We start from the raw sequence: 13323 nt of genomic DNA on the forward strand, positions 1-13323 counted from the left end.
AACGGCAATGCAGAGCGCACGCGACTCAGTCCCATGGGAGTCAGACGTTGGAAACTAGGCACCTGTGTCAGGCTGCCAGCCATTCAAAAGATCAGTTCTTTCAACAAATTGTTATAAAAGCTGCCTTTTACCCTCAGTGATTGATTTCAAAGACGGCAGGGCCAGTGCCCATCCTGACTATGGTGTCAGCATCATAGACAAATGGCAAACCAAAAAACAATGATGGTGCCACCATTTCGAGTGGAAATTGTCCTGGAAAATGGCAGGAAGTCTACCTTCTCTCTCTATAGACACTTCCACCGGAATACAGAGGGAGGGCTACATCGATCGGGTCTAGCAGCGCTTTCTGACTACGTAGGGCCCGCTCCCTGTTGCAGGACGCAGTGCCAGGGACCCGAGTCCCTCACAGTGAAGCCTCACACAGCTGGAGGACAGGATGCGCGGTGGCTGCAGGGAGCAGCGCGGCCCCGCGTGTGAGCGCAGGTGCCGCGGCCTGTGTCCCCTGCTCCCGTGTGGGGCCTGTGGCTCCGCCCGTCGCTCCCAGCAGTGACACCTTCCAGAGCAGAGTCGCCTTCTGGCCTCTGGACCAGACGCGGCGGGGGTGACGGGCCACGCCTGCTGGGCACAGACAGGGCTTCCAGGAAACGCCAGCACACTGCGTGGAGGCACACTGCGTGGCGGCGCCGGGCTCGCTCTCCATGCTGGGAAATGCCGCCAGCAAATCGCTGGAGTAAGGTGTGGCCTACGGTCCCCGCAGGGGGATCGCTGATAAGCCTAGATGAGACCTGACAGGTCTGATCATTTTCACTACGCTCAGCCCCGGCCGTGGAAGGTGATGTGTGGAACTCACAGGAGTTGTGAAATTAAGGACACTGCCGTGTCCTCACGGAAAGTAATGACAGCACCAAACAGAAGAAAGCGCCACTCTAACAAGGACAGCCTCCGGCAGCAGGGAAACTTCCGGAGAGGGCCTGCGTCTGTGCCTCCCTGGCAGGCAGCAGGTCCCCGGCGGTCGCTTCTGTTTCCTCAGTGTCAACACGGGCACAGCTGTGACTGTCCTGCTGGAGGGCGCAGGCCGTGTGCTGGGGACTGTCAGCTGGTTGGCTGTTTCTCGGTTTGTGGCTTTAAATTTGAAACTGTTGGCTCCAAATAGGAAGACAGGAGGAGGAACATTAATCCTTAACTAAGAGATAATTCTTAGAAGAATGGAGCTGAATGCTATGGTTGAAAATATGTGCCTGGTTGTGTTTTCCCAGTGACAGTGACAGTGGCTCCCCTCCCCTTCCTCCACCTCTTCTTCTTCTTCATTGTCATCATCATCTTCTTGGTCATCTTTGTGGCCTCCTCCTCCTCTTCTCTCTCAGCTTTATTGAAATATAATTTACATGCCTTGGAATTAATCAATGTAAATGTACAGCTCAATTATTTTTAGTAAATTTGCATAGTTGTGCAGCCATCAGCACAATCCATTTTAAAGCACTTCCATCGCCCCCTAAAATTCCTATGTGCCCATTCACAGCCGGTCCTTGCTCCCACCCCCAGCCCCAGCAGCCTGGCCCACTCTGTCTCCATCACTTTGCCTTTTCTGGAACTTCCACATAAACGCAAGCACACACTGTGAGCTTTTCCCCTGGCACGGAGTCTCCGGGCGCCGTCCGTGCCACTGCAGGTCTCCGCAGAGCCCGCGGCTCTTCACTGCTGAGCAGAGTGCTGCTCCGTGTGTCTGCCCATTTGCCAGCTGACGGGCATCTGGGCTGACTCCAGGTTTGGGCTGTTATGGATCACGCTGCTCCCTGGCTTATTCTTGGCCTGGTGCTTAGCGTCGCGTGGAGGTCCTTTGTTCACTGACCAGGTGCAAAGGCCTGCGTTCCTGGTCCCTGCACTGCTGGAGGAATGAGAGTGTCCATGCCTCTTCCTTATTCTGGGGTCTGGCTCCCAGGAGGGCTCCCTCAATGCAGCTCATCTAAGCCACCCTCTAGTCACAATTTTTTTGTGACTTTTGAAATTGTGAATTCTTTAGAAATTTGGATGTGAAGACAGAAACTAAAAAGTGACTCCCAAACCTAGATATTATAATACATGAAAAAGTGGGTGATGAGCACCTAAAAGCTGAGTGCTGAGAGACTGGAAAACCAATAACCAAATGGACCATAAATTCTGTTCAGTTCTCCCCCATCTTCGCACTAGCTTCCCAGAGGGAGGTGTGCGGTCACTGTGACAGGAGTGCTGGCACATCAGAGGGACTGGGCAAAGGGAGAAGGTGGCAAGAATAAAGAAGCTTGCTTTTCCTTTCTTATGTTTTGCTTTTTAGCAGAATAAGGACGTGGCTGACCTTCGCGTTGGGCCTGCACATCCGACAGCCCTCCCCGCACTCTGATGCCTGAGGCGCGCAGGGACCCACGAGGGGAGGCTGCCCGGGTGAGTTCTGCGCCTCCTCCAGGAAAGAAAACATATTTGGAGGTTTTACAAATAAACATTTAAAAGAAATGGCATCAAGGGGAAGTGGTCTCATTAATAAGAAGGAAAGGGGCAGATTCAGAAAGATTATCTAAAAGCTCAAGTGCTGCTCTGCTATTTTAAATCTGTCTTGAACAACAATAAAAAAGATTTGAGAACAATTAAGAAGCAGCGATAATCTGGTAAAAATAGGTATCCTATAAAAAGCGCTACAGGGAACACTTGAAATATGTGAACACACACAGACCAGCAGGTCCTAGCGACACGCGCTCTCGGGTGAGGGGAGCAGCTTTCCGGCAAAAATGGGCTGGTCTCCTGCAGTCACGACATCCCGGGAGGGGCGCAGGGCACGAGGGGAGAGAGACACAGTAGTGCAGGCTCCACGTTTTAAAGCAGAAATGAAGAGAGTAAGAGTCATTCTGGAGAGTCCAATTAAGTTCTCAGTAAAATAATGGAGGCAAAAATTAGGAGGGAATTTAGAGATGCAGTGAACACCAACAAAAACATGAAATCCTGGGAAAGCTCTGGTTAGTGGTTCCAGGGAGGAATTACCAAAGACAAAACCAATTACTTTTTCAGGATCCAACTTTAAGGAGTGAATAGAATGAAGATGATTTCGTTTCCAGGTTTTAGCCAACCAATTCTTTGCCAGTCTCAGGGCTCATTACTGTGCTTGGGAGAGCTGTTCAGATGACCTGGCTCCACACGGCATCAAACAGATGGGACAACCAGAAACAAAAGGTATTGGCATATGGTGATGTATCTGTTGAGGAATCAAGAAGGCACCTGGCAGATGTCTCAGGGATTAGGGAAAAACTGCCTCTTTTGAGACCATCTTCACCAGGAACTGGCCACTGGAAGGGCAGCCTAACGGTCCACCTGGCCAGCTCCACCACTACTTTCTCGTACGACTTTATAGGAAACATGGCTCAAAATCCAGTGTGTTCTAAAATCTAAAAATACAGAAAATTCACAGTCTGTGAAATAATATCAAAGTATAAAAAGAAGAATTTGATGTAAATCTCATTAAAAATGTTTAACAACAGCTCACAAGGCACTTTTGTATAATTAAAATTTGCAGGCAATATGGTAATTTAATCCAAAGTCTGAAACCTAAAAAAATAGATAACAAATGACCCATTTCAAAGGTGATACAGAACTCTCCAGAACACTTGGGGGCTGGTTTCAGAGACTGCGGGTTTTTGCTCTTCTCCCTTACGGGTGCACGAGTAGGTCGTGTTCCTGCTTGAGCCCTCCTGGGCAGTGGCAGTCACCGCGTAGGTGGACCAGGGCTGAATACAGCAATGTTTGTCCTACAGGCGCCAAGGCGTGGGCCTCTGGATTGTCAAGAGACAGCAGGTTTTGGGGCGAGGGGAGAAGGAGCTCCTGACTGCAGAGCATTTGAGAGGAAGGGCTTGCGCTGCTCGGGGTCCTCGGCCCTCTTCCCGGCAGGGAGTCTGGCTCCCACTGCAGCGAGGCCACCTGCCCTGTGGAGCCTGGCATGCTCTCTCTGGAACCAGCCTCTCGTTGTTCTCCGACACCCTGGCTCCCCCGCTCCTGGTCTTTCCCACAATGAGAGTCTACTTCTCTTCTGAACATGCAGGGCAGAGATAAAACCCATCGCATAGATAAGTGGATGAGGCTCATGGCAGGAGGCAGGCAACGTCTCAGGTGCTCCTGTTTGCTATCCAGGGGGACGGCAAGCTCCTACATTGGCCACTGTCACTGGGGACCAGAAGAGGCCACAGAAGTTTCAGCACTTGAGGCAGCCCTCCGCTGCCCTGTCGCTGCCGGAGGAGGGCTTCCTCCTGTGTTTTCTTTGTCTCCCACACCCACCACTTCCTGTCCCGGAGACCACTGAGGACTGGCTCACCCATGACTTCCACCCAAGGTCCACAGACCCCCGGAGGAGCCTGCACGACCAGAAAACATCCTTTGGCCTACTTTCCCGTCATGATGATAGAAATCGTATGCAGTTTTTGAAGCAGTTCTCTTTCGCTTCATGGTACAGACATCTGACTGCGCGGCAGGGTTGCTGTCTCTGGCTCCATGGCGGAATGTCACCATTCCCTCTCCTGCGTCTTGTTGGTGAATGCCACACTGTTATTCACTGCTGAGATGACAGGGAATCTTTGAGACCCCCTGCCTCCGTGACTGCCTGAGGAGTTTGGGTCAAATGTGTCATTGATAATTTCAGTGCAATTGCATAAACTTTAGACATGCTACAGTCACTTCTTAAGGAGGTCTTAAAATGAGCTCTTACAAAGCCATATAATTAGTATAAATTTACTGGTTCAGGACTAGCTACAGATCAAACTGAATAAAAGGAAGGATTTGAATTAAGGGAGAAAATATTATTCATTATACTGTTTGATTTTTTTTCAAAGCAAGGCTGAATAATCTCAGAATTTTAGCTAAAGATAAGACCTATTTTTTCCTCCAATTTTAAAGAGACTCAACTTTTAAAAACATATAACTCAAGCGATTCAGAAATTCTCTCTAGAGTGAAATAATGGTCTCTTCTTAAACAGACCCTCCATCAAAGAAATAAAAACAATTGTGTGACTCTGTGACTTTGGGTTTATAGGTTTTGTGTGTATATGTAGTTTTTCATTTTTATTTTTGTAGGACTGTGGCCATGTGGCAATGACCTAGAAACCTTGCAAATATCTGGTCAATCCATCCAATCAAACTGGTTCATTTATGCCAAGTAGTCTATTTTGGTTTCTGAATGTGAATTTCACTCTTCCTTATATACATGCTACCATCCCTCCTCACCCCCCAAAGCGAGAGGGGTCACACGTAACTTGTTGCCTGGGCTGAACGGACACAAGATGCAGTATAGATAGGGAGGAATGAGGTGTCCTTCAAACGCTCCAGACAGATGCTCCCCTTTCTCCACCAAGATGCCAAAACTAAGATGATGGATCTTACTGTTTGAAAAAAAATCATCTAAATTTCACATTGCTAACCCCTTTGGGGCGGGTAGGGGTTATTTTTTTCAGCAAGTTCTTTGTGTTAAAATGCTTTATGTGTCTGTTCAAAGGCCTTGTCAATTTCTGTTTAAATGTTTTTTAAAAGGTCAAGCTGAGATGTTGGCAACTTAGGACAGCAGTCTGTAGCATACCCTGCAAACCAAAACTACAGTTCTATTCAGGGAGATGCTTAATGAGCCACACTGCTTGTTAAATATATTGATTTATGGAAGAAACACAAACAGAGAAGTCTCAAAAAGGAAAGGACTGAGATGTCACCGGGTAGAGCTAACCCTTTTTGAGGAAAAGCAGTTTGGCTTCCAGCAAGGGGGTGATTCCAGCCTGTCCTCTTTTGCCACCCGGGAAAGGGGCGCCAGCCCTCTGCCTGTGAGTGGAGACACAAGGACTGAACTGCAGAGGAGTTGGCACGAGCCCCAAGACGGTGAAAAGACCTTTAGGGCTATGAGCCTGCTGGCTCAGGGCAAGTGGCCTTCCTGAAGGGGCTTTTGATGACAAGCTAACAGAAGTGCTGGCGGAGCAGCACTGATTCTTACGCTCTGATTCTTATGTTAAGGTACTCATGATTGGCTTAAAAAGTGATAAACTGACAAAACACAGGTTCTTAATTTTTAAAAGTTTTCTCAAATTGTGTAGTATGTTGAAACAGTGTTTAGTAGTGTCCAACAAAGTTTACATTTGGCTGGTATTTTTGTTTTTAGAGATAGGGTCTCGCTCTGTCACCCAGGCTGGAGTGCAGTGGTGTGATCATAGCTTACTACAACCTCAAACTCCTGGGCTCAAGCCATCCTCCTGCCTCAGCCTCCCAAGCAGCTAGGACTACAGATGTGAGCCACCATGCCCGGCTAACTTTTATTTTTAATTTTTATTTTTTTGTAGACACAGGGTCTCACTATATTGCCCAGGCTGGTCTTGAACTACTGGTCTCAGGTGATCCACCTGCCTCACCCCCCAAGTGCTGGGACTACAGGTGTGAGCCATCATGCCCAGCCACATCTGGTTGGTTTAACAGAGATGAAAACTAAAATTAGAACTGAGAGAAAAAGAATCCCGATCTCTGCCTCTCACTTCACCACGGCATGGAAAGCTGGTGTTGGAATGACGGGGGCTTCCTGGGCCTGCTGGCCATGTGGTGCCAGCACATCCTGCTGCGTGGGGACAGCCAGGAGAGAAGCCACAGCCTCCCGAGCACTTGCCCCGTGCCCTCCCTTACCTGTGATGCCCTCCTGGTTGTAGCAGGTCTTGTGCATCTTGCCCATGAAGAGCTCCAGGCCGATGATGGCGTAGATGATGATGACGAAGAGCACGAGCAGGGCGATGTGCAGCAGGGGGACCATGGCCTTGATGATGGAGTTCAGGACCACCTGCAGACCTGCAAGGACAGAGTCGTGAGCAGGGGCGCCGGCGCCGAGTGCTGGCCTGGACGCGCGCTGACGTGAGCTCTCCCGGGCAACTGTACCAGTGGGCATCACAAGCCCCACTTTTTAGACGGGGAAACAGAGGCTCATGGTCACATAGCCAGTGGGTGGCAGAACAGTGATGCAAACCCCGCGTGGCCTGATCCAAATTTGTCTTGGAGGCAAATCCAAGAGAAGGACTGGCAGCTGCTACACTTGCAAGGGAAGAGCATGCTGTTTCCACCCACAGCCGCCAACGGTCTCGTGCCCGTCTCAGCAGCAGCCGAGCACCTTTCCCTCCAAGAGCAGCGTCTCAGAGCAGCGAGCGCCACGCGGACCAGACACACGTGCAGGGCGTGTCTCCCAGGTCCCCTCACGGTGGCTCTGGAAAAAGTTCTGGTATCGGTGGTGGTGATGGTTGTACAACGATGTGACTATTCTTAGGATCACCGAATTATACACTTAAAAATGGTTAAAATGGTAAATTTTGTTATGTACATATTACCACAAGAAAAAAAAAAGTTTACAAAGTACCCAGATCCCTTCAGAAACAAAACTTCAACGAGAAGCCCCGTGGGGCACACGGCTTGTCAGTGCCGTGGGCCCACAGGCTGCGCGCCGCCTGGTGGAGAAGCCCCTTCTCACGGGCTCCCCGAGCCACAGCACCGCGCCCAGAGCTTGCTCCGTCAACGCGACGCTGCCAATCTTCTTGTGCAAGTGGCGCACAGGTGGTTACCAGCAAGCTGCCCCAGGTTACACCCAGCCCCAGAAAGTCGCTTGTGAGGTTGCCGCCACAGCGCACCCAAGCCCTCCCCTCCCGGGACGGAGGCCGTGGAGAGGGCAGCCCCACCTTTCTTCCCGTGGGGCCGGTTGTGCAGGAAATCGCCTTGAGGGCCACCCTTGACACACGCAGGAAGGACACCCCTTGCAGTCACGTCTTGTGGGTCACTGTCAGTGTCTTTAGGCGACTCGCCTGTCCCCCGTGCTCCCAGCCCGCCACGGCCTTCACCACGCTGCGGATGGGGGGTGTCACCTTTGTGTTCACCTGCCACCTCTCCACCAGTAAACAAAACCGGGTCACAGGCAGACCAGTGCTCCGTGCTCTGGTGGAGTGGTTTTCACCAGGCTAATTAGAAGAATTCTCCCCAGCTATTAAGGCAAACTGGGGAGAGAAAAAAATAAAATAAAAGAGAAAAGCTGGAATAATTTTACCTGTGAATTAATGAGAGTGCTTTGTAGCCTCCCATTAGAACAAGATGTTTTCGGATCCCAGTGATTCCACTGATTAGCAGGCTGTGCACACATCAGAGTTAAAGTATGTGAAGCCATGAAGAAAGCTGAGCGCCGAACTGCAAAGCGACTTTCAGAGGCGTCTTCGGGGGAGGGCGTTCTAAGTGCTGCCAGAAAGGGGGGGAAGCCCGAAGCCGGGCTGCCGTGACCTCGCAGGATGTCTCGTCAGCCCTCGGTGCCGCAGGCTCAGGTGGCAAGGAGAGCGGGGGTGTGGGAGAGAAGAGACGCCAGTCGGGAGCTCTGCGCTAGGCCTGCTGGGACCTCTGGTGGCTGCTCCTGCTCTTAGGGTAGAGACCAGGTCCTTCTTGTGCCCTTTAAGGGCCTGTAGGGTCCACCCCACCACCGCACCCACGGTCTGCCCCACGAACGCCCTCCAGCAAGCACCTTTCCTTTCAGAGCCTCAGTTACGCCACGCCCTTCCCACCGCAGGGCGCCACACGCGTGTTCCCTCTGACCGGAATGCTTTTCTCAGTTCCCTTGTGTGTCCTCTGCTTGGCCTGAGCCCTGCCCAGAGGCCTTCCCCAGATGCCAGACAGGGAAGTTTCCTGTGCCGTAGTTCTTCTTGGAGCCGTTTCCTTTCCTTTGGAGGAAGCACCTCGGTTTGCAATGTTGTGCAGCTTAAAGTGATTTTAGAACCTTCCTATCCATGTGGCATGCCGGGCTGGGCGCCGTGTCTGCTCTTCTCGCTGTCTCATCACGAAGGCCTGGCTTGGTGCTGAGCATACAGTGGGTGCTCAGTAGGCAGTTATCTAAGGAGTGAAAACCTAGGCAAATGCCACTGCTGCCGTGGAGCCCTGTGGGCTGTACCAGAGGCTGCTGTCCCGGCCAGGGTGTGAGGGACAGCTGAGGCTCAGGCCTGCAGGGGACTGAGGCTGCCAGGTGGGCTGTAGTGAGGCCACGTGGGCGTCAAAGCGGCCTGTGCCCTCACTCCAGCAGCTGGCGAGGCCAAGCTGTCACGCGATTCCCGTGTGACAGCTCCGTGCTCGTGTCCCCAGCCCGGTCGGCACCATAGCACCTGCCTAAGCAGCTGGCCCGCAAACTCGCCCCCAAGGCTCCTGCATCCAGTCAGGTACCAAGTCCTGCCGGTTTGGTTCTGAAGTAATTTTTAGACATGTATAAATTATTCTTACCGTGTGAACAATACATGTGAGTTACAGAGAAAATGGAAAATACTTATTATAGAGAAATTAGAAAACACAGGAAGAAAAAAGAAAGCAATCACTCATCACCCCACCACTGGCCTAGATTTCTGACACCATGATCCTGGGTCGTTTTCCTTCTCGGTGTTGCCTTGGGTTTGTCATGCGGGTAACTACTTCCAGCTTCCCCGTCTTCAAGACGCGTTCGATGCTCTCGCAAGCACACTCTGGAGGGGCCCGTCTGAGCGGGAAGTCACCCAGCGACGTCCTACCACCTGTGGGCAAACTCACCGGCTCCTTCCCCAGCTTGATCTCACCCGATACCAGTTTCTGCCTTACACTCGCATGATCTGCCCACAGTCCACAGTTCTCTGGCTCCACGCCACCCCCTGCCGCACACGCTGCTCTCCCTGCCTTGCTCAGGGCTCCGTGAGTCTCATGGTGTCTGCCCAAAGTCGTGTCTCGGCATGCAGTGGGGGTTCGCACGCACGAGCTGAGTCGCACTCATAAGCACAAGGTGCCTTCAGAAGACAGAAACCCACAGCATCTGGCAGAAGACAGAAACCCACAGCATCCGGCAGAAGACAGACAGAAACCCACTAGAAGCAGCTGCGGACGCTTTGTCCGGAAAGGTGCTAGTGGGGAGGGCAGTGCCAATGGCTTCCGCGTGATTGAAACCGCCATTTTTAGGATGACGGGTTAGATGATTTCTGTCTGACCACAGGGATGCAACTAGGACCAACTAAGAAGCACCTGGGAAAGACTTAGGTTCAGCACAGACAAAAGCTGTCCAAGAAACAGACTCCTCTGAAGGAGAAACAGGCCGTCCATGACAGATGGCGTAAGGAAGCTGCTGAGAATCACAAGCTAGGAAGGGACCCTGGGGTCCAGGGTTGGGGGGGGCTATGTGAGTTTACTGTGGATGGACTCAGGAGGTAGTGGGTTCCCCATCCTCAGGGGTATTCAAGCATCAACTAAAAAGCTCTTGAGGGAGTACTCTGGTGGGGATTCAACCACTGGGTGAAGGATCGTCCTGGAACACCCAAGGTCCCTATAACCTCACCCACATGTTCTGAAGACTCGCCACTGGCCCAGCGCAGCTCTCAACACTCTACCTGGATCATTCCACTTCCTCCTGGCAACAGCCTTATGAAGTAGGTGTTGTTATTAACAATACTTCTCAGATGAGAAAATGAGTCCAGAAAGCTGAAACGACCTGCCCATAGTTACGCGGCTAGGAGTGGCGGCATGGCTCAGTGGCAAGGGGTCTGGCTGCAGAGCCTGTGGCTCCCCGCCGTGTGGAGTGCCTCCTCTGCCCCAGCGATGCGGCTCTCCACCTCCACAGTGTGCATCTGCAAAGCAGCGACACGTTTGTAGCATCTGCCAGGAAGTATGTGAGCCTAGCTTAGCCCTGCCTCCAGGAGAGCCCAGAAATTCCAAGGCTGGCCCCGGAAAGGCTCGTGGACTCTGTCTGCTTTCCTCGAGGCCTGCCTGGGGTGGCGGAGCCAGGCTGGCGTGTGGAGGCACGGGGCCGGAATCCCTCCTCTCCACCCCATCACGCAGTCTGGCTCTCGGGGCCTGGATGTTTAGTAGCTTCACAGCTGTCCCAGAAACAGCTCCTCCAACTCGAGTTCTAATTTAGAAAACACACGGCGTTGTTCCACCCAAGTGCTCTCCTCTGACGGGCCATGCCTGAGGCTGACAGCAATGCTCAGCCTGTTTTTAGGGCTGGCTGCTTGTGGCGGAGGAAGACAATGGGCCCCAGATAAGCCTGGGGAAGCAGCTCCGGCAAGTGCCCTCTGAACAGGGCCGTTACCGGCCCCCACACAGGAGGAGCCTACATTCCTAGCCCTCCGTGGGGATGGAAGATCTGACGGACGCACGCGCACTGTGGGGCTGACGGGCGGAATGTGCAGGGTGAGGACCGCACTGGGCAATGTGGACCGTACGGCCCCACACAGGAATCAAACAACACATCCAGAAATCCAGTCTCGCTAATCCGCAGTTCGTGTCAGATGACTCTGCCTGGTGGACAGAAAGACTCCCAAGATGCCAGGAGGACCGTCCAGGGCAATGGGGCTTTGGGAAGTGGTGTCATTAGTGCTGGGATTAGGAGAAGGACGGTGGGGTTAGCTGGCAGACGTGGCTCTCTCCTTCCCCCGTCACGTTGCTGCTGCGTTCCCTCTGGGGCACGGCGTGAAAATCCCAGGTCAGGAAAGGCTTAGATGACCTGTCTACATAAATCATCCTGTTTTTTCTTAAAAGGTCAAGAGAAACCATCACTCATGGAAAGCAAAACCTGGTGTCTTTCTCTGAGGTGGGTTGGCGTTGGCGTGGAGATGCCGAGGTTGGCTCACGCTGGCGCTTCCGTGGCTGGTTCAGACGGCCACCGTGACGGGCGGAGGGCTGAGGGCAGGTCACACATGCCTTGCTTTATGAGGGAGCTTTGGTGACAGATTGTTCTGCTCAGGGACCCAGGGGCAGTATCAAGAAAGAGTCTGAAAAAGACTTTACGAGCAAGAGCCCAGGAGAAGAGGAGCCTGAGAACCCACGGGCTGCAGGCAGCGCACGGAGCTGCGGACGCAGGGCGCTGCCCAAGGGCTCTGCCAACTCACCCCGTGCCCCTATCGGGAATTCAGATGAAGTCATTCTGGCATGAACCAGGAGGGGGAAAGAAAGAAAGAAATAATTGAAGGCCCCCAAACTGGAGATCACTGCTAATGTGATTTTTCTTTGTTCAGATCCCACGCTGACTTGTAGCTTTTTTGTTGGTGGCTAGGAATGAACATGCCCAACTCTTCTGACTAGAAGGTTCTAGGCTCCAGCAGCATCTTAGGAAAGCAGCAAGGGTAATAGAGGAGGCTGATGGCAGGGTTTGGGCTGGGTTTAGGGTGGGGTGGGTACGAGTTCTCCTGGGTGGATTCAAAGGGTGCCACAATAGAGAGGGGACTCTGGGATCACCTAACCCAACGCCTTCATTCTCACTCACTTGAAGACTATTTATAGTGCTATGTCCCCGGGCTAGGGATGGGGTACCTGGTGACCCAGACGTCTGTAGGTCATGCCCTCCCAGAGCTTGTAAGGAGCTTGGATGTTAATCAACGACCACACAGTTAATGTATAATTACAAACTCTGCGAAGAGCCTTAAAGGAACAGAACAGGTTATTGGGAGGGTCCTCCTTGGGCAGAGGTGCGGGCAGCCTTTCTCAGGAAGTGACGCCAGAACTGAAGGCTGAACGATGAAGAGGACCTGGTCAGGTGAGCGCAGGTGGAGGGGCCTTGGGTTCCAGGGCTCCTGGATGGCTGGGGGGTCACCTGTGGCTCTGTCAGCCCCAAACTCTCCCCTGGCTTTGTTCTGCTTCTTAAAAGAAATTATTGGAAGGAGATCTGGGAAACCAGTTCATTGCTTCTGTTTGAAGTCAGAGGAAGCAGAAGTCACTTTTAATTGCAAGGAAAATAATTCAGAAAGCACATGAGAAAGGCTCTCCTGGCAACTTCCCTGTTGGTCAAGCAGAGGAAATAATCCCCGTCCGATGCTGCAGAGGCAGCACAGGAAGGAAGGCAGTCGGCCAAGCAGCCGCTGCTCCGCGGGCTCTGTCGGGGCTGCCTGAACCACAGCCTCCGCAGACTCAGCCAGCTGCAGAGAGAGCTGCGGCACCACGGGAGACCAGCCGGCACGGAGGTGGGGACCCGAGCCTTGGGGCCACACGTGGCCTTCTGGGTCTTCTAGTGCAGGCTCTTGACTGAATCCAAATTTCATGGGACAAATCCTTTTATTAAAAAGGGTGCAGCAGAGAAAGATGAAGCTTTTCTTGCTTCCTTTGGTCCTTAAAATGACCAACCTTGAAATCCGAAGGCTGCAAGTTTCTGCCCCTTGAGGAGTCTGAGAAAGTGACTCCTTGGTTTGAGCTGGCTGTCCCACAGAAGGGAAGCAGACAGCCAGATCGCGCAACCCAGAGGTTGGGTCAGCCGCACAAGGACTCACTGAGAGGCTGGCCCCACCAAAGTGAGTCATGCCTTCTGTATTTCCCAACCAGCTTTTCACC

The 13323-nt window shown here is 52.4% G+C and overlaps 1 protein-coding gene across 7 annotated transcripts in view; it reads right to left on the reverse strand.

Moving 5' to 3' along the window:
• CACNA1C (calcium voltage-gated channel subunit alpha1 C) overlaps positions 1 to 13323 on the reverse strand; it is a 613935-nt gene that overhangs the window by 204740 nt on the left and 395872 nt on the right. For all 7 annotated transcript variants that reach the window (XM_076007801.1, XM_076007799.1, XM_076007800.1 and 4 more), the window contains one exon: positions 6664 to 6822. In XM_076007801.1, the coding sequence (XP_075863916.1) occupies positions 6664 to 6822 (159 nt within the window). The remainder of the gene's footprint in view (positions 1 to 6663; positions 6823 to 13323) is intronic.

This window comes from Microcebus murinus, chromosome 10 (genome assembly GCF_040939455.1).
Source record: "Microcebus murinus isolate Inina chromosome 10, M.murinus_Inina_mat1.0, whole genome shotgun sequence".
Lineage (NCBI taxonomy): Eukaryota > Metazoa > Chordata > Mammalia > Primates > Cheirogaleidae > Microcebus > Microcebus murinus.